The sequence below is a fragment of the Loxodonta africana genome, chromosome 15 (assembly GCF_030014295.1).
Source record: "Loxodonta africana isolate mLoxAfr1 chromosome 15, mLoxAfr1.hap2, whole genome shotgun sequence".
NCBI classification, from domain to species: Eukaryota; Metazoa; Chordata; class Mammalia; order Proboscidea; family Elephantidae; genus Loxodonta; species Loxodonta africana.
Window position 1 is genome coordinate 47,775,652 of NC_087356.1, and position 21,466 is coordinate 47,797,117.

The 21,466-nt window shown below is 40.6% G+C and overlaps 1 protein-coding gene across 2 annotated transcripts in view; it reads right to left on the bottom strand.

Moving 5' to 3' along the window:
* The window catches only part of MERTK (MER proto-oncogene, tyrosine kinase), a 157,084-nt gene that overhangs the window by 20,613 nt on the left and 115,005 nt on the right, over positions 1–21,466 (bottom strand). For both annotated transcript variants that reach the window (XR_010317984.1, XM_023557033.2), the window contains exons 9-15: positions 14,719–14,872; positions 12,263–12,416; positions 9,655–9,740; positions 7,641–7,736; positions 6,888–6,968; positions 3,742–3,834; positions 2,299–2,417 (exon numbers count right to left, since the gene is read on the bottom strand). Coding sequence is in view for 1 of the 2 variants with exons in the window: in XM_023557033.2 (XP_023412801.1) it covers positions 2,299–2,417; positions 3,742–3,834; positions 6,888–6,968; positions 7,641–7,736; positions 9,655–9,740; positions 12,263–12,416; positions 14,719–14,872 (783 nt within the window). In the remaining variant the exon portion in view is untranslated. The remainder of the gene's footprint in view (positions 1–2,298; positions 2,418–3,741; positions 3,835–6,887; positions 6,969–7,640; positions 7,737–9,654; positions 9,741–12,262; positions 12,417–14,718; positions 14,873–21,466) is intronic.

The window sequence follows — 21,466 nt, forward strand, 5'->3', positions numbered from 1 at the left end:
TTGGCTGATAAGTCAACATAGGGAGTTGTTATGGATTAAATCATGTCCCCCAAAAAGTTATGTTGAAGTCCTAACCCCTGCACCTGTAAATATGACCCTGTTTGGAAATTGAGGTTTGATGTTAATGAGGTCATACCAGAGTATGGTGGGTCCTAAACCTAATCCCTTCTGAGTGGTGTCTTATAAGAAGAGTAGAACAGACACACATAGTGGAGTATACCACATGAAGGCAGTTCAGTCTACAAGCCTACTAATGACAAGGATGCTTGCAGCTACCAGAAGCTCAAAGAGACAAAGAAGGACCTTCCCCTAGAGCCAGTGCCCTGAATTTGGTCTTCTAGCCTCCGGAACTGTGAGGAAATAAACTTCTGTTCTTCAGAAATGTCTAATTGTGGGGGGAGGGGCCCAGACAGCAGAGTAGTCAGACACTTCTGGTGGTCCCTCTTACAACAAAGACCCGAAAAAACAAGTGAAACAATTATATTTGTGACCAGCTAGGAGCCCTGAACATCAAAGGCAAAGTTAGAAAACGGACTGAGGGGCAGGGGGAGGGAGAGACATTTCAAAAGTGGAGAGGAGTTGCTGAACCTGAATCACCGGGAACCCTCAGGCACCATTCCCGGGAGCGACTGTGGCAGGGCTGGTGGTAGCACTCCACACGTGGTTTCCTCAGGGAGAGACAGCCAAACACAGCCTGCTCACACCTCCGGAACCAGAGAAGAACATACTCTCGACACAAGCTAGGTACTTGCATTTTTTCACCGCACCCCCAGCCCCCAAGCCGACTTCAGCGGCTGATTTCCCTGGGCCTGAATTAGGTCTTGCTGCATGCCCTGAGCCATTCTCCTGGCCTTGGAGAAGGAATAAATTCACAATTAGGGGAAAAAAAATAATCCAACAGCCCCACTAACCTGGGGAGCTCAGGACAGAAGCAGCTCCTGTCCAGGCACAAAGGGTCCATGGACTTTGAATACCTTTCACCCCTGCATGGACCTGTGTGGGCCCATTTCATGAGAATAGGCCATTGTTGGCAGGCTGCAACTGTTTCAGCTGTGTGGTGGAGACGTGGGTGTTTGATGTTTGACACCGCTTTGCCTATTAAACAAGGTCCTCACCTACCCACATCAAGGGCCTAAGGATTGGTGGCTCCACCCATGTCACCTTGCCACGTGCAACAGGGGTCCAAGGATAACTGGTACCTCCAAGTCCTTACAACCAAAAGCATTTGGTGCCTGTAGGCTGGCTGCAGAACCCACCCACTTGTGTGTCCTAGGGAACACTGATGAACTTTCATCACAGAAACTTGGAGGACAGTTGTCAGCCCCCTGCCTTGTTCAGAGTGTGACCCCCTGCTCAACCAGATACCTGTACCTACACCAAGTTCCCCTGCCCCTCTAAGACTATAGGACAGAGCCTGTACCACACACTTGATGACCAACTACCTGGACACCTGAGCTGAATTCATACAAGAAAAGTGAATGGACTCCTAGGCTCATGTACCTAGTAATAGCTCTAGCCATCTGGTGACCGGACATTAGAGCTTCAAAGGTGAAAATAAGCTGACTCACTTAAGCAGCCTATTTGGGCATATCAAAACAAAACAAAGCAAGAAGCTAGGATAAGTAAGCAAATATAAAATAAACTAATAACGTATAGATGCCTCAGAAATAACAGTCAATATCAAATCACATAAAGAAATGTCCACTTGTGGTATTTTTGCTGTTGCTGTCACAGCAGCACTAGGAAATGGTGACAGGCGTCAAACATTATAAAGGTTTAAAAATATTTAACTTTTGCTGTGTGGCACTATTTGCTGAACAGGTTTGACTGTGAGTCATCTTAATAGATTAAGACTATAAAAAAAATCTGTTCACAAAGAATAAACAAAGCTCTTCAAAAGACAGAGAGTACCATAAATTCCAGAAGGAGCTCTATAAAATTTCTTTCAGGAGAGGTATTTTTAACGGCTTTTCAATGTCTGTGTGCTTGGGCCACAGGGGTTGTAAAGAGCAGGGACCAATGACCTGGTCCATTGGCCCCATATCCTGTGAGGTTCTGGCCATGAGATTATGCTCCTATCCTATTTCCTCCATCCATAAAATGGGAATGATAATACCTACGAGCAGGCTTGTTGTGAGGGCGGGTACTATATTTCAAACCCTGGGTGCACAGTAAGCATTGAACAAAGGTCAATGTCCTCTCCTCCTCTCCTTTATTTTTAACACTAGACACTAGGGTACTCTGGTTCCTTGTTGGTCACAAAAGTCCTGTGTAGAGGCAATGCAACTGGGCTATTACCTTTGATCCTGTATCCAGTCGGGAATAAAGTAAGTAGGTGTGTAGGTCCCCATATTTCATGTAGGGCAAAATAACCATTGGCTTTGGGATGCCATGAGTACCCATTTCTATACATACACCTAAAAGTAAAAAAAAAATAGAGCAAGTTACCAAGAACCCTTGTTACAGGTTACCAGAAGAAAACACAGGAGGCATGCTGGCCAAATTAAAACCATGTGTATCCTAGTTAACTGTTTAAGAAAACAAAAGCTCATAACTCATACACTGCATTCTAAAATATGGAACATACAAAGTCTTGTTGGTTTTTTTCCCAGAGTGCCAATCTTTGCATGAGAGTTCTCAAAACATCAAACTATAACTAGTTTAGTCATCTAGAAACCTATGGATTTTCTGTTACACTGAGTTTAAGTGAAAAGTGTCCTGCATTGGGATTCAAGGGCAAACTAGTTGGATGTGATAGTTAATGAATCGTATGAAAAATTCTATTGTACTCAAGCGCTTAAATTAATAACAGAATTTTGAGGGACTTATAGGTAAAAATACACGTCCCTAAATTTTAACAGTTATATTTAGGAAAAACTATAACACCATTTATCATAAGGTTCTAGAATGAGGACTTGCCACCTGATTCTAGGTGTTCAAAGTTCTTGTATATTGTGGTGAAATTACAAAGTGCATTTGTTCTCACAGTCTGTTAAAGTCAATAGCTGGAAATGAATAACAGTAGTTTCTTTGATATAATACTGTATCCAAACATTAGTTTTCAATCATACAAAACTATGACAGATTGCAAAAGAATTTACATGTATCAAGTCACAGAATAGCAAAAAAGGGGTCACAGAATATGCAATCATTTGCAGGGATGCCTTCCCTCTTGGAACAGTGTCACCTACACAGTACCCACTCCATACCTCATCTCATCTTTTATATTTTTTTAGCTAATGAAATTGCAAAGCCAAATTCTGGTTGTTAAATTACATCCCATAAAATCATCAACGTACCATGAGCATAAGAAATGAGTACTTTAAAATTGTTTAACTGGTTTTAAAAAGATGATCTACAGAACTTGACTACTTTTATAGCTTTAAACCCTGCTGGTATTTGATTCGTGGATAATCTTAAATCAATAAGAATTATAACATGATCAGCTCTCATGTCTTATCTTTGAGTAACAGGAGGCAATTATAATCCACAGGCATCTAGAACTCTGTGGACACACTAAACCTTTCCTCAGCCCATCTGTATCCAAGAAACGCAAACCCACGTTTACTACCTGTAAATGTAACTGTAAGGATAAATCTTCTCAGTGAAAACCCCAATATAATAAATTAATTTGGGGTTACATAAAGGGTAAATTTATCTGCACCACAGATTTTTTCTTTTGGCACAGACTAGATTAGCTGAGCCCCTTTGGCAAGTCAACCCAGCATTTCTCTGAAGTACCTAGAAGTCTGATGACGTTTGGGTGGCTGAAGTCTTTCATGCATGCTGCCTCACTGAGAAACTCCTCAATCTCTCGCTGCGAAAAGTTGTCCACTAAAGGAAAAGATGGCAAACATGAGACACAAATGATTTACTCAGTTAAGGGGAGAGGAACAAAAGCAATTCTGTTCTCTAAAACTAAAACCAATTTCAAATGACCCATTGCAAATATTTTTGCCTTAATAAAAGGAAGAATACTCTGTTTATTAGCATGAGTTCTCCAAGTCTGGTTGTTCAATCATACCTTGTGAATTGAATGCACTTTCATACCAAATTTTTGGAATTAAACCAACTTTAGAGAGACATTTACAATTCTATACCCGTTGCCACCAAGTCAGTTCTGACTCACAAACATCTGCCAGCTTTGTCCTTCTGACACAGCCAGGCAGGTGGAACAGAAAGGGTTGGAATCTGCTTGCAAACCCTTCCCAAGGGACAGGGCTCCAGGCACATGCAGGTGAACCTGGGAATTCTGAAGTCAGGGACTATTCTCTGAATCATTGATAATTATTGTCGCTGCTGCTATCAAGATGGCTCTGAGTCATGGTGACATTATGCACAACTGAAAGAAATGTTGACTGCTCCTGTTTCATAAAAAAAAAAAGTTTTTTTTTTTGTTTCATGGGCAACGTTAAATCAATAAGAATATAACGTGACTCTTGGTATGCTTGAGTCCACTGTTGCTGCCACTGTATATTGCGAGTGTGTGCATTCCAACCTAGGAGGCTCAGCGTTCAGCGCTATAGTGGACAGTTTTCTATTGTGATCTGTAAGGTTTTCATTGGCCAATTTTCAGAAGTAGATCACCAGGCTTTTCTTCCTAGTGTGTCTTAGTCTGGAAACTCCACTGAAACCTGCCCACCTTGGGAGAACCTGTTAATATCTGGAATACCGATGACACAGACTCCAGTGTCATAGCAATGTGCAAGCCAGTGTAACAAACTGACAGGTGGTGACATTAATAATTAACACGGATATAATTCATATACTGTACAGATGATTCTAACCAAGTTAAAAGAATAATAGAGCCAAGGCCAGAGAAGAAGCAGGGTCCAGGCCCAGCTCTTTACACTAGGCTTCTTAAACCTCTGCTTTATAAACTGTAAGTGGGGATAAAGAAGGAATCTCCTCACAGATACCAAATAATCCAAGAGGTAGAATGGTGTCAGGTCTGGCTCAGCACTCAGACCCCGGCTCCACACTGTTTGAGTACAGCTCGGATGAGCATTCTATAAGTTCAGTGTCTTGGTTTCTGAGGGATAATATTTCAACCTCCTTCCTAGAACTACTGTACAGATGAAATGCAGGAATAATTGTAATGCCCTTTGGTGCACAGGGCCCTGGTGGCATCGCGGTTAAAGAGCTCAGCTGCTAATCAAAAAGTCAGCAGCTCTAATCCAACAGTCACTCCTTGGAAACTCTATGGGGCAGCTCTACTATGAGTCAGAACCGACTCCATGGCAATGGGGGTTTTTTTTTTGGCATACAGTATTATATTAGTATTAGCCATTATTATATATGTAAATTTTATAACTGAATTAAAACATCAGCCTCCAATTTTGGTTAAAAAGTCTCAATATATGCTTGTAATCTAACTTATGCTTTATTTCCCAGTAAACAATGGATTTAAATTTTAGGAAGAAATTAACTTTGCTCCTTTATCAAAACCAGTGTTAAACATATATAGGGGGTTAATGAAGTAGCAACAGTAAAAATATTATCAAACTGAGCAACAGATAATTTTCATCCACATGAATTGTGATAAAGAAGGCAGGCAAAATGCCAACAGGTAAAAAACCACATGATTGCAGATGATGGGCTATAACCAGCTGCACACCTGAAGAAACAAATTTAGGCAGCAGTATGGCCTCAGAACTGGACATGCACTTCCCAAGAAAAAGATGTGGTGAGAAATGCTGCTGTGTTCTGCCACTGCTGCCTGGTCATCTTATGATGACCCTTATACACTCTTCTGGCTGTTTGATTCACACAAGCCGCTATGTTTCTAAGCCTTAGTTTCCTTGTGTGTATAGATAACTGTACAGATTCTGGAGTGTCCTAAATGGCATCTACCACTGTTTTTGTCAATGGTCTAATTTGTTCTTCTCAACACTGGCACCAAAGTGAGCCTTCTAGTATATAATCTTCTCTTGTTCTCCATTTGTTTAAGATCTTTAGTAGCCCTTTACTACTTGCAGCATAAAATAAGACTCTTGCTTCAGCTAACGACTTTCTTCCTGACCTGGCTACTGGCTCTGTCCAGCTTGCTTGGAGGATCTAGCTTGTGATCACAGCTCTCCATATGCCTTTGACTGAATAACATTTCTCTCCTCTTTGAGAAGCTCACATTGGAGGCAGCCCATGGCTTCCGAGGGCCATGCAACAATCCTCAATGAGGAAAGAGCCCCACTGAGTCAACCAGGCCTATCCCTGGAGTCAGGTGCTGCCACCAGTTCACCCTGGCCTCAGTAATTCATGCCATATTTTGGAGTCATTAGCTTTACCATATTATAGATAGAGGGATGGATGGGTGTTGTTGTTAGCTGTCATTGAGATGGCCCCGACTCCTGGTGAACCCAAGATTAGTTGTGAATCAAACTGCTGTGATCCACAGAGTTTTTACTGGCTGGTTCTTTGGGAAGTAGATCACCAGCTCTTTCTTCCTAGTCCATATCAGTCTGAAAGCTCTGCTGAAACCTGTTCAGCATCATAGGAACATGCAAGCCTCTACTGACAGACAGGTGGTGGCTGTGCCTGAGGTTCACTGGATGAGAATCAAATTCAGGTCTCCTGCACGAAAGGAGAGAATTCTACTGTTGAATCCCCAACATCCCCCCAGATAGTCAGACAGATAAATATACATATAGATACACATAGACAGTAAAAGTTACCAGTGCTATTGCCTTGAGTGTAAAGAATATATGACTCAGGTACGAAGGGTTCGTTATAGTAACTTTTCCTCTGTGACCAGGGTGTTCTCAACAGCCTTCTGACCCACCAGTGACTGAGATCACAACATAGAAATGCCACCTCTGGACTTATGGAACACCTGAAACTGAAGCAGCAATCCACCCGCAGAAGAATGGGTTTAATCAGTGATAACTCACACTTCATGGTCTTCACTGCTACTTTCTGAGAGGTCCCATTTGGCTGATTAAGAGTTCCTTCCATGACAGACCCAAACTCTCCTATGAAGTAAAACAACATCTATATTGACCTTGTGCAAAATCTCCCCTGGCCCCAGAAACACTATCATGCCAGAGCTGCTGCTTCCATGTGGTCAGAGAGTGACCAGTGCACAGGCAGCCGGGCTAAGCCTGCCGGGCTGCCCAGGCTGTATAGCAGAAACACCCACCATGCACCGGCCTCCTGTTTGTTATAAGCTTAGCTGGCTCAGCACATCACTTCATTAAGCATGATAACTAATCCAAGAAATTTATAGGACAACATGGAAAATGTTACAGAAGTTCATAAAGCACATACTCTTAATACCATTATCGTCCGTCCAAGATCAATTTAACAAATTACATACATATTTTCACCTTTGTTCCTCTTTATCAGGAAGGTGCCAGGAAAAAAAAAATTTAAGAATTGGAGGAGTAAGTCTCAAGTACAAAGGAGACAGACCAATGAATTGCATACTATTCAAGGAACAAAGGGAATTAATATTAATTATTTTTCAAGGGCCTACTGTATGTGTGAGTCCCTTTTCATATGTCAAATCTGAGTTTCAAAAATCACTGCTGACTTTATCCAACTTTAAATTATAAAGCAACTGTTTGTATTATAACTTGGTCATAAAAATGGTATTCTATTTAAGAAATAAATACATTTTAAAAGAATTACTCTAAATTACTTACCTTCACCCAGAATTTTTCCAAGAATTAAAAGATTTCTGTCAATGACAACATCTTCCAGCTTATTTTGTAGCTCCTCGCTGATGCCCAAGCTATGCACTATAAAAGGAGGAACAGTATGCATAAGAGTTGTCAGTATGCTTTCCTTCATTTGAATATACTTAAAATTATACTTAAAGTCTTGTAAAATAGTGAAAAACATTTTATTTTCATTCTGTACCCATTATTTCTCTATCAAAATTCAATAATAATATATCACACTTAATTCTACTGTGATTAAACTGAGTAAAACAAATCCTTCAGGGCAAGTGTAATTCTGAAGAATTATCGAGATTAGTACCCCTCTTCTTATCTTCTCGTTGTGTGGCAGTGGCAGCAGCGAGCCATCAGATTCACACAGGGGAGGTTTCCCCCTGACTTAAAGGAATAAGGAAGAGAAGTCAATAGGTCCTTTTGCAGATTATTTACTCTTATGTCCTTAACTACGATGGAAAAAACCATGAGGGCACATCCCCCTGTCCTCCCACGCTAAGGAGGCACATAAATCACAGGAAACATTTAGAGAGCTAGCTACTGTTCTATATGTGGTATATTTTTGTGGTTGTGCGCCATCGAGTCAATTCTGACTCATGATGGCTCCACGTGTTGCAGAGTAGAACCACTCCATAGGGTCTTCAATGGCTACAACCTTTCAGAAACAGATCACCAGGCCTGTCTCCCGAGGTGCCCCGAGTAGGTTTGAACAGTCACCCTTTTGGCTAGTAGTCAAGCGCTTAACTCTTTGCGCCATTCAGGTACTCCTACATATGTATGTAAAACCTCTTTACAGTGACATCCCATTGCCATTGAGTCAATTCTAACTCATCGTAAACCTACAGGAGAGAGCAGAACTGCTGCCATAGAGTTTTCAAGGAGCACCTGGTGGATTCGAACTGCCAAACTTGTGGTTAAACAGCCATAACACTTAACCATCACACCACCAGGGTTTCCTACAGTGATACAGATAGTGTTAATTTCAAGCCGAGGAACAGAAGAAAAAGACCTTTCATGATAAGACGCTGATATGAAACACTGACAATAAGTATTGTCAGTAAGAAGAATTCACTGGGAGAGAAAGAGAGACCAATAACTCCTTGGCAAATGACTCTGTTTGGGCCATAGTTAAGACATGAGCAAGACTTTGAAAGAAAAAAAAAATGTGGATAATCAGAACCATTTGTGTTATCCAGGGACTTCAGATAATTAGAAAGGTCACACTGGCTCTTAAAGAAAAAATTTTACCCAAATGGTCCTTTCTCATCGCCAATAAAAAAAGAGAGACAGAGAGAATAGAAATAGGTCTAAGTGACAAATTTTTTAAAATATAAGAACAGAGACATCTAAAAGTCGAAACTTCTAGATCACAAGTAGGATAAGGAAACGAGTAACATTCCACGTCACATAAATTTTTATTTCATGGCAACCTATACTCCATCACTCTTATAGCTTTCTTTTTTTTTTTTGGCAGGGAGGGGAGATAGACATTCATTTGATAATATTTCAACATACTTTCTATATTGTTTCTGAAATTACTCAAGAACACGGTTATCCGTTTAGTTCCACGCTTCAAACTAGTGGGTCCCACTCTCTGATTCAGCAAAGCTCAAACCACAATTGCTATATAGTCCTTTGTCAGCAAACTCTCCTGAGTTGGCTGCCAGGGAAACAAGAGGAAGTGAGGCTGAGACATGAGTTGTCTTACTGTTTCCTTCAAATCCTTGCCCTCTCCCTACATCTCCTGCCACTCCAGAAAGTTCCTTTCCCCTCCTTGTCTCATGGTATTATGAGGACAGTTCTAGATTTCCAGTAAGCCAGCCAGCAGGGATGCCCATGGCATCGCTGGTTGCTGAAGACATTCTGTACATTAAAAATACCCATTCTTTGACTTTTGCTAGAAATCTGTCAATTGGTTTGTTGTTGCTTCTTTGCTCTCAAATATTCTGACCTTTTGCCAAAAAGAAAATGAAAGCCAACTTACAAGTGAGCTCTATGGCTTGCCGACAGAAGGACTTCTTTGCGATATAATTCACGACTAATTCAGAATCCTCCTCTGTGAATGCGTTCCTGGGAGAACGAAGACAAAGACATCTCACATCATAAAAGCAGGGCAAGACAGGAAGGTGTTTCTACAAGGAGACTACATATACAAAGTCAAAGATGCTGCCTTTCAGCAGAGCCTCTTCTACAACAAAAGCATTTCCCATTAGAAGAGATACGTTTCTTTCCTTGCATCTGTTTTAGGCTTGCCCAGCAGTACCAGAACAACTCTGAGTGCCGGCAAAGGCAGCAAGTAACTAATGAGTTAAAGTTCACCTAAACCCAGTAAAAACCCAGTGCCGTTGAGTCGATCCTGACTCACAGCAACCCGGACAGAGTAGAATTGTCCCATACAGTTGGCAAGGAATGCCTGGCGGATTTGAACTGCCGATCCTTTGGTTAGCAGCCTTAACACTTAATTGCTACGCCACCAGGGTTTCCAAAGTTCATCTAGTCACTATTTTAGACTAACTGGTGGTAATATATGTAGAGTTAATGAGTCTAAGTTACAGACTTAAAGATAACTTTATCTTGGGTGCATAGATTATTTTAAAAGAGAAAATACAGCTTTGAAAATAATATGCACTCATGCAAAGTATTTGGAAGACACATGCCTGAAGAGTGAATGAGGCCTTGTGTGAGCTGTGCTATAGATGAGCTTTGCTCTTCATAGTCTGATTTTTTTTAATTATAAGAATGCTACTTTCGTAAGTAGAAAATAAAGCTATTCCTATTAAAAAAATGAACAAATAAAAGGTACCATCACATGGTCTTGTAATGAGGACCCATGGGAATGGACTTCAGTAAATGGATAAAAATAACCTGGGATAAGCCTTTCACCAAGCCACTTCTGCTTGGCTGAAAGACTCCTGTTTGTCTAGTCTCAGATTTTCCCTTCTGTATGCAGCTCCCTGCCACTACAGGGTCTTTGCATGTGCTATTCTTTCTGGACGGAATGCTCTTTCCCATCACCCTTACCTAGTTAACACCTGTTCTTTCTTCAGATCTGAGTCAGGAAAATCTTTCCTGATTTTCTTAAAACAGTCAAATTCTCTCATTTATATACTCTTACAGGCCCCTTTGTAGAGTTGCCATTTTATATTTATTTGTGCAACTGCCTGACTCCTGTTAACTGTGAACCCCATGAGGGCAGGTGCAGGGCCCACTTTTGTTCACTGTTATATCCTAGGCTACCCCACAGTGCCTGCCTGGCACCTAGTAGGCCCTCAATACATATTAATGAGCTAGGCTGGAAACTTCTTCAGAGGTTCTCTGTACTTATTTCATAATATGTCCACATGTCATACCCAAACTTTCATATCAGTGGCTTAACATTTCTGGGATGAATTCTAGTCAACTCTATGTTCAGGATTTAGATCAGATTTTGTCTACTTCTTTAAAATGGTCCTTCTTGGAATTTACGTATAATAGAATTATAGAGAGAGACTTATATTCATATATAATAGTTGCAAAGATAGAGTTGTAAGTACTGAGGGTAACTGACCCCCAAGACTGGGATAGACACTCTCAAGCCCCCTCCCCATGTCTGTGGGAGATCTTGGAGAAAGTTCTAGAATAGAATTCTTATCGTGGAGCAATGAAAGAGATCAGCTCAGCCCCCCAGAAACACAGCCGCCCCCACTCTGTCCCATTCCAAAGTGTCTCTTGACCCTTACAAAACACTTCTTCCTGTCCCATGAGTGATAAACTGATTTCAAGGAAATCCCAACTAGGTGCAGAACCCTGGAGTCAAAAACTGAGTTCTGAAAGAACATTTACACACACCGCCTTATTTTTATAGGCTGCTTTAACATGGTTTCTTATTTTTGTTGATATTTAACTATTGTTTTGCTATAGAAGAAATACAGAAAAGAAGGAAAATAGCTTCTTTTTAATTTGAATTTTAGAGCATAGTGTTTTCTTCTATTAGAAAATAACCAATCATTACAGAAAATGTGTAAAATATAGGAAAAAGGAAAACAGAATCACCCATAGTTATACCACCCAGAACTGCTAATGCTTTGAATTCCCTTCTAGCATTTTTATCTCTCTTTTTTTTTTTTTTTTAAAGTAATTAGGATCATTTTAAGGCTTCTAATAAAAACCTTCATTTTATAGCAACCCAGTTTGAGTAGTGAAGGCCTATTGATCTCTTCTCTGTAAAAGAGGTTTTCAGGCTTGGCTTTCTCCACCGGCACCTTTGTAGGCATTTGCCTAATTAAAGAAACTCCCTGACTCCAGACAAAACAAAAACAAAAACAACCAAACCCGCTGCCGTCAAGTCAATTCTGACTCAGCGACCCTATAGGACAGAGTGGACCTGCCTCAAAGGGTTTTCAAAGAGCACCTGGTGGATTTGAACCGCCGACCTTTTGGTTAGCAGTGAAACTCTTAGACACTATGCCACCAGGGTTTCCCAGGGCTTGCATAAAACAGGGCAACCAGCTGGGTGCAACGTGAGGTGCTGGGTCAACGGGACAGGCATTATTACTTGGCATAATAACCACATCAGTACTACTGGGCAAAACATTTTTAACAGGAAAACTTACCCAAATCTTGTTTCCTGGGCTCTTTTTCTGATGGCCAGAGAGATATAGAAGATCAACCCAATCAAAACGAATCCACAGATGCAGCCAAGGATTATGAGCACAGGATCTGGGTTGCCAGGCGCTGGGGTTGACGAGGGGGCAAAATCTACCCAAGCTAATAAACACCAATAGAAGCAATTCAAAACATCTCTTTTGGATTCAAAATACATAATATTGGCTTATAATCAGGGAGAACAGACAGTCAAAAGCGTCGGGAATCTAGTTAATCCTTTTATCTTTTGTGATCTACAGACAGAGGCAGCCCTCGCTTGAACCCTGCAAGTAGAAACTGAGCAATGTGATCTTAATAACTAACGGGAAATTTTCTTCACGCTGCTTATAATTGTACAGAAATGAAATTAAAATTAAATAAAAATATAATCAAATTAAAACTAAATTTTATTAATAGTAATAAAATGAAATTATAAATTTTAATTAAAAATATATAGTAATATTAATATTTATTTGGTGCACTGCAATCAAAACACTAGAAACCAATGAGAATTAAAGGGTTTTCTTTCTTTGCAAAATGTTTGTCAAGAGTAGTCTGAAAGGTGCTTGCCGCCCTCTTGTCCCGTAACTTTCGACAGAGAGAGAACACCTTTTCTATGCCTTGGTGAATTGTCATATGCCTTTCTAAGCTTGCATCAGCTTCAATGTTTTATCGTTTGTGCTTTCAATATTGTCACATATCTCCAAGAGTTCCTTTAATTCTGAGTTTTTTTTTTCGCCAGTGTCACTTTCTCTGAGGCATCTCCATCCTCTCTGTCACAGCTGCTTTTCTCATTTATGTTGGTAAGCTGGCCTTCACTAAGTTCCTTGGGCTGCATGTTTAGAGTCTCATGAGCAGAAGCAGTGCCGACATTCCCACAGTCAGCTATTTCTTCTCTAATGCCATTTATGTTCAACTGGAATTTCATTTCCAACATAATTACTTTTTGTTTCTTTGCTAAACTTGCATCTTTGTTTGTCAATTCCCTTTTTCAATTACCCATTTTTGTAAGATGTCATGTGGTTTTGCCACTGAGACACAAGGAGGCAACTCCATTGTACAGTTCGCTGTCTTTGTGCGTGAATGAATACCAGATGCACACTGCCTAATTGCGGGTAGACTCTGAAAGAAGGGACACGATTGGTCATGATCATGCTGTGCATCTGTGATTTCTGTAGTGGCTTTGGAATGAACGGTTCATGAAGTTTACACTTTGCGCAATTACTCACAGTTAATATATTAAAAAAAAAATTTTTTTTTTTTAATATATGACGGAAACTATAATTTGAAACGTGCTATTGGAGAACTGGTGTTATTTAACTAAATCGTGGAACCTAAAAATTATGCATATCAGAACTATGCAAAGCAAAGACTATCTGTAAAGTTTTTTAAGATTTTGGAGGGTTTATTGTGTGTGAGATGAAAATTCTGTAGTCTAACTTTTTAACCTGTGCCTTTAGAATTGGAATCTCATTGTCTTTGAATGTCTCCCTAGTAGACACAGACTGCTTATTCCCCCAACACCAGTTACTAATGTTCTCCTGGTACAGAGCCTGTGGCTGCAGAAACCATAACACGGTTCCAATCCAGCACTAAAAAGGAGCCCATGTCTGAGGGTTACTGGTAACAGACAGTTGAGAATTCAGTTGTCCACTCACCAGTCCTGTCTGCTACTGGGTGCGAAGGCCATGCTTGGTAAGAACTTGTAAATGTGTAAGTCATACTGATAAGATGTCTATGCATGGATTTGATGACAGGTGTTTAAACTGAACAATCTAGGGCAGCTCAGAGTCAGATGAAGGTGGTTTTATTGGTCTATGGAAGTCAGCACAGCAGTTAGGCTACCTGGGCCACCACACACAGTGGCATCTGGCTGAGGAAACTTCAATGACAGGCAAGAGCCAGCATGCATGGCTAGGCCTCTAGCTTAGTGAGCCCAGGGCAGTCTGAAAACAGCTTCTGTGGAAATACTTCATGTTATTTACAGATCAAATCACAAAGCATCTTACCCAAGACTGGACTGGATAATAACATGGCAAGTAGCACTGCTTAAAAAAAAGCAAGTGGGATGTCAAAACAAATACTAACAAATAAACAGTGCCCATTAAAGAGAGCAAAGGACTAGTCCTACTGCCTGTACAAAACTGTCACATGTATCAGTTAAACTATATTCAATAAATAAGGCAAATATGGTATTCTGAAAGGATGAATTTTTCTAGCAAGTTATCATCATTAATAGTACTGGGAGAGCAGGGCTCTGGTATCAGTAGCTTTGTCAAGTATGCTATCATATCAACTGTCTTTATCATTGCAAAATCCCTTTGGCCTTATTTTTCATTCTTAAACAGCCACAGATTATTCTTTAATTTGTGCACTGCCTGGACTGACAAGTTCTGTCAGCTGACCAGAGGGCCCCAGCTCTCACCGTGTGCAGGGATGAATATTTTCACTGGGTCACTGAAAGGCCCAATGCCCCCTTCGGTGATAGCTGCAATCCTCACTGTGCACGTGGCGTTATGGACTTGAACAGGAATCTGAGCACAGCTGCCATCCTGGCCAACTTCTTCAGAGAGCTCTTTCTGGGGGCACAGAGGAAAGAGGATGAAATGAAGTATAGAGACACGAAGGCATGTTACTGGCTTGCCCACATTTCTTTCTGAGGAAAGCATTCGCAGCCATACCCACACCCAACGGGGCAGCGGCCGAGTTTCCACAGCACCCCTTCCTCACTCAGGCCATGGCCAATGGAACCAAAGGCGAGCAGAGGGACCCACGACAGGCTGGCAGCAACCTCAGGCTGTAGGGCGTTGGTACACTAGAGCTGTGAGGAATGGCACTTAGAGTGACCAGTAAAGAAGCACCTGGAAGAGCGGGGGCATGTGGCAGGTGCACACAGATGACCAGAGCAAGAGTGGCTCCTCGAGGCTCCTTGCCCTCAGAACCACCCACTGCTGCACAGTGCCCGCCAGTCACACTGGACCTTCACTTGGACCACTTGCCAACCGCCGGTGCACCTGTTCCTTGAAATTACAAGACTTTTGAATAAAACATACGTTTAAGACGGCACTGTGGGGCAAACACACGACTCACTCCATTTTCAAAAATCTGCTTTACTTTTAATTTGTTTTAAAGCCACTTTGATAAAACACTGAGTCATGAACATGAGGCAAAAATGATGTTTCACTGCAGGTGGTTATGTCCAAAAATGATAACCACTGCAGGTGGTTATGTCCAAAAGTCCACTGAAAATATTTTTCACACACAGGAAGGAAACTAAATTCATAGCTGTTCAGATTTGAAAAAAGAAGTGAAAATGCATGATAAGGCATTCTTTTAATAGTGAATACTTAATGGAGCATTGTTTTTAAGGTTAACATAGTGAACACAGTGGGGTTTTTAGGTGTAATGATCCAATTTAGTTTCTCAAAGGGCTGGTTCCTATACCCACAGCATAGGACCTGTTTCTTTAAATTAAACTGCTACTCCATTGAAAAGTTTTACGACTTCCTTTTCAGACTAACCATATGGTTATTTTGAGTTGTTTGATAAGAGGGAACTGAAACACTTAATGTAGCCCCAGGGCAGGTAACGCTTCACTTTGTTCCCAGATATTACTTCCCTGGGAAATGTTCTGTCTCCATGGTCCAGGAGCTTAAAGACTGGCATAGTATTTTACCCTTTAATTTCTAGAAATTCAGTACTGGGAGTCTCAGGGAACAAACCATAATATGAGAATTTAATTATTTTGAACGAATCACAAACAAGTAAAACCTTCTTAGGTTCATACTTCTGTCACTTAGTCCGATCTTTATGTCTTCACTCCCTCTTACTTGGTCACAGTGAGGGACTCTGATAGCCAGCTAGACTCTGGATTCTTTGAGGCAACATCCTTTTTCTATTTGAACTTCATTTCTGTCCTTCAGTCTTGACGGCATGTTTCTTGCACTCTATTCTCAGAAATTCTTTTGGCTTTTATTCCTCGATCTACTTGTCAGTTTTGTCATTTCTCCCCCATCCTTCATGGTCTCCCTTTAAGCAAGGGAAGGTGTGTGATCACTCAGCACATGTGCCTTGTATAATATAATTTATTAGATTCTTTTTTTGCCCAAATATGGGACATGCTTTAATAATACAAAACATTTCATGATTTGGATAGGGATGGGTGCTTTTTCAGCAGGTTAAAAGGGCCTGGTACCTGTCCTATAGGAATGGACAGCCAAAACTTTGATGTGAATTAGCCTAAAGAAAGAAAAATCCGACATAAATCAAGAATAAGAAGGAAAATTTCTAGGGATTTCACTTGATGCACCTTACTTTTAAGAAAAATGTGGCTATTGGAATAAGTGAAGATTTTCCTGGATCCCAGAACTCAAACCATATTTATAAATGTATAATTTAGCTACTTTTAGGCTTAAATAGCCTTCGGCCAGTCTGGGAAATGTTACCATTTTTATTGTTTTCTATAAAGCAAATATTTTCCAGTATATTTATCAAACAATCCAATGGACTTTTAAAATACAACCCATTTTTAAGTTGGAGCTATCTGTACTGCACCTTCTCTACAGTTGTACATAAAATGCAGTGTCTTTACTGTGAAGTTGAGTTAACATAAGATACAGGTTTATGCCATAATAAAGACATTGGTACTATTTAAAAAAAAAAAAAATTAGAACTAAATGTTTATGTGACACTTTCCCTCTTTGTTTCCAAACCTTGACTATAGTGATGTTCTCTGGGGTAAGAAACTGGTTTCGTGTTTGGGGCTGGCTTTGTAAATGAAAAATGCAGGACTGTGAGGGCTGCAATGAAGCCCTAAGAAGATGTCTTTTATCTCTAAACTGTGGAAATTTGATTTGACAGAGAGAAAGTGAGTAACATCAGGTCATCTGGGGGCACAAATGTCATCAATCATCAATAAACAGCAAGGGTGTGGTTTTGGCAATAACTTTATTCCCTGGTCACTTGGTCTCAGGCTGGTCACTTCTCCTAGCAATGGTGCAGATGGAACCAGCTCAGCCCGTGGAGAGAGAGCAGTCCTATCACTCAGGACCAAGGGGCATCTGGGTCAGCCACCCATGGACTGTTTCTAAATATAAATCAACAACAACCACCAGGACTCAGAAATGCCCCAGCAAAGGAAGAAAGATGAAATACAACTTTAAAACCACTGCAGATTTTCTACTCCAAGGGACTCTGAGTCTATGAGACGTACCATAATTTTTTTTGCTAATTAAATGAACAAATTAATAATGAACAATTTTTGGTATATTCTGGCTTTATCTTTTTTAGAAATACAGCATTTTAATTATGACAAACTTAGTTTTGATTATGGGTTGTTCTGTAAAGAGCCCTGGTCGTGCAGTGGTTAACTGCTTGGCTGCTAACTGAAAGGTCAGCAGTTTGAACCAACCAGCCACTCTATGGGAGAAAGATTTGGCAGTCTGCTTCTGTAAAGATTTCCAGGTTTGGAAACTCTATGGGGCAGTTTTAACTCTGTCCTATAGAGTTGCTATGAGTTGGCATCGACTTTACGGCAATAGGTTTGGTTTTTTGGCTTGGTATTCTCTATTTAATTTTTAAGTGGAAAAAAATCATCACGTATAGTAACCCCATAGTCAAACCCACACAGTCATGGAGCCCTGCAGTGAGTCAGACCCACAGCTGAGAAATAATGTGCCTGTTATTAATAATGTGTTTATTAATAATGTGTACTACCCAACAGCTCCTCAAAGTACAATGGACCTAGTGCCTGACAAGGAACACTGTGCCTGTTTCTGGCTGCATACGATTTTCCTACAAAGACTCAAATACAATGCATTATTTATAGGGAAATTATCTAAAAATAAGAGGTAATACATGATTGGGAGAGAATTAAATGCCTAGAAGAACAGAGTTCCTCACAACAACAAAATTAACCTTTTTGGAATAAACATAAAAGAAGTGGATACTAACTATTCGGTAGGGCCTATGAGTCCTCGGGTGGCGCAAAGGGTTAAGCATTTGACTACTAGCCAAAAGCCTGGTGGTTTGAACTCATTAAGAGGCGCTTCGGAAGACAGGCCCGATGATCTGCTTCTGAAAGGTCACGGTCTTGAAAACCCTATGGAGCAGTTTTACTCTGTGCACATGGAATAGCCATGAATCGGAACTGACTCAACAGCAACTAAAAACAATAAAGTGCCCATGAAAACTCAGGGGAGTTACTTTTTATTTTTGCCTACTATTCTTAAGTTGGAGACCTGGTGGCACAGTGGTTGAGAGCTCAGGCTGATAACAAAAACAGGTTGGCAGCTTGAATCGACCAGCCGCTCCTTAGAAACCCTATGGGGCAGTTTTACTCTGTCCTATAAGGTCGCTATGAGTTGAAATCAACTCAACAGCAATGGGTTTTTATTCTTTAAATGAGTTAAGGTATGCAAAGAGCTAATCTGTGTAAAGTACTTGGAACAGTCCCAGGTCCAGATCAAATGTTACTCCAGTGCAGCAGTTGCTGTCCTCAGAGTTGTCATTGTTCTGAACCTTGAAGTATGTCAACAATGCTGGCCAATGCTTACCGGTAATGTATTTTGAAGGTATGTAAAGAATGATCACATTTGAAGTTGTGATTACAGGGATAAAACCAAAAAACCAAACCCACTGCTGTTGAGTCGATTCCGACTCATAGTGACCCTATAGGACAGAGTAGAACTGCCCAATAGAGTTTCCAAGGAGCGCCTGGTGGATTTGAACTGCTGACCTCTTGGTTAGCAGCCATAGCACTTAACCACTATGCCACCAGGGTTTCCGATTACAAGGGATATATGATAAATATTCCAGTGGAAGCTGGACAATTTTCTCTAAGAATATCCTTAAATGGTAATCTCAAATATTGTTTTGAAATAATCCATGTTTAAACAAAAAAAAGATGTAATTCATCCATACTGTCTTGATGCCAAGTATATAAAGAAAGGTGTATCTGTAGCCATATCCTCAAATGTTTATTTTAATTTCGAGAGTTTACAGAGAGATCTATTTAAAATCAGACACGCGTAAGATCTACCCTGCGTGTTTTATCTCCCGTGCTGGCAGGGTGCAGATTGCATACAGGTGGGCTCTTTCTCTGGCAAAAGGTGGTCTGGTCGGTCATAGGGCACACTATGAGCCAAATCCATTATTTCTCATTTAGTGAACTTTCATTTTTCATCAACACCAGGACCATATCCTCAAGGAACTTAAAATCCAAGGCCATTTTCAGGTCATGCAATCACATATATAACACAAAGCCTGATTACAACTTTATTGTCGTTGTTGTTAGGTGTCGTAGAGTCAGTTTTGATTCATAGAGACTCTATGTACAACAGAACTAAACGCTGCCCGGTCCTGTGCCATCCTAACAATCATTGCTATGTCTGAGCCCACTGTTGCAGCCACTGTGTCAATTCAATTCGAGGGTCCTCTTTTTCGAGAACCCTGTACTTTACCAAGCATGATATCCTTCTCCAGGGACTGTTTCCTCCTGGTAACGTTTCCAATATATGTGAGAGGAAGTCTCACCACACTCGCTTGTAAGGTGCATTTCGGCTGCACTTCTTCCAAGACAGATTTACAAGTTTACTTACATGCAAAACATGACATATTGAACTTGTCTGTGAGGAAAGTAATAGCATATCTGTGGGAATATAACTTCTTTTCTCTCATTTTATATGCTATTAGTCAGAACAGCTACAGTGATAATTTGTTTTCAGTTATCAAAAGGGCTGTTGTTAATAACAACCTATAACTCATAACTGTATTTAAGCATATGGCTCATTTTATTGCCTCAGACAGCAGTAATGTTCAGTGAGAAAAAGACTAGCAGATAAAAAGTTTCTGTCACGTTACAGCAACAAAGGTGACTTGTTCAAAAGCCTCCAAATTCATAGGTATCAATATAAAACTCTCATGTCTTACTCTTCAAAATGTGTCCTACTCTCACTTATTTCCACCAAAAGGCCACACGATGGAATCTGAAGTGAGAGTTACTGTATTATGAGAAAAGTTCGTGTCATCTGGGGGAATAATAGTGAAGCTTTGAAAAGCGCTGGCTTTGGAGTCAGCCAAACCTGAGTTCTTACCCAGTTTTGCCAACTGCAAGCTTTGTGACCCTGGGTAAGTTACTGAATATCTCTGAGCTTCAGCTTCCTGAAGTGAAAAATGATTATAATACCCTTCTCATTTTTTTTTTTTTTTAATAGGGTTAAGTGAGTTTCTTTATGTAAGGTGCTTGGCACATGGTTTGCCACACAGCAAATAACCAATGGTGGCTATTATTATTACTATATTGTGTTTAATAAGGTGCTATATTTGGACCTTCTTTTCCTATAAGACCCTCTTACGGAATTGACCTAGTGGTATCTTCTAAGCCCTGGTGCATTAGAGAAAATCATCAATGCTACATAGTGTCCCAAACCAGGAAGTTTATTTGGCCCATTCATAGAGTTTGCCTCCATTGCAGGTTTCTCCTCCAGGCAAAATGTACCCCTCTTTCTTTTTTTTTTTCATTTATTTATTGTGCTGTAGGTGAAAATTTACAAATCAAATCAGCCTCTCATACAAAGTTATATACACCTTGCTGTATACCCCTAGCTGCTCTCCTCTTAATGAGATAGCACACTCCTTCTTTCCACCCTGTATTCCCCCTGTCCATTCAACCAGCTCCTGAACCCTTCTTCCTTCTCATCTTGCCACCAGACAGGAGTTGCCCACATAGTCTCATGTGTCTACTTAGGCCACGAAGTTCACTCCTCACCATAGTCCATGGGCAATCACTGTCTACAGAGTTGGTTTCAGGAATGGTTCCAAGCTTGGGCTATCAAAGGATCTGGGGACCATGACCATCAGGGTCCCTCGGGTCTCAGTCAGACCATTAAGCCTGGTCTTCTTATGAGAATTTGAGATCTGCATCCCATTGTTCTCCTGCTCCCTCAGGGATTCTCTGTTGTGTTCCCTGTCTGGGCAGTGATCGGCGGTAGTCGGGCACCATCTAGTTCTTGCAGTCTCAGGCTGATGGACTCTCTGGTTTATGTGGCCCTTTGTCTCTTTTTAAAAAAAAAAATTTATTTTATTTTATTTTATTTTGTCTCTTAGGGTCGCTATGAGTCGGAATCGGCTCGACGGCAGTGGGTTTGGTTTGGTTTTTGGTTTTGTCTCTTAGC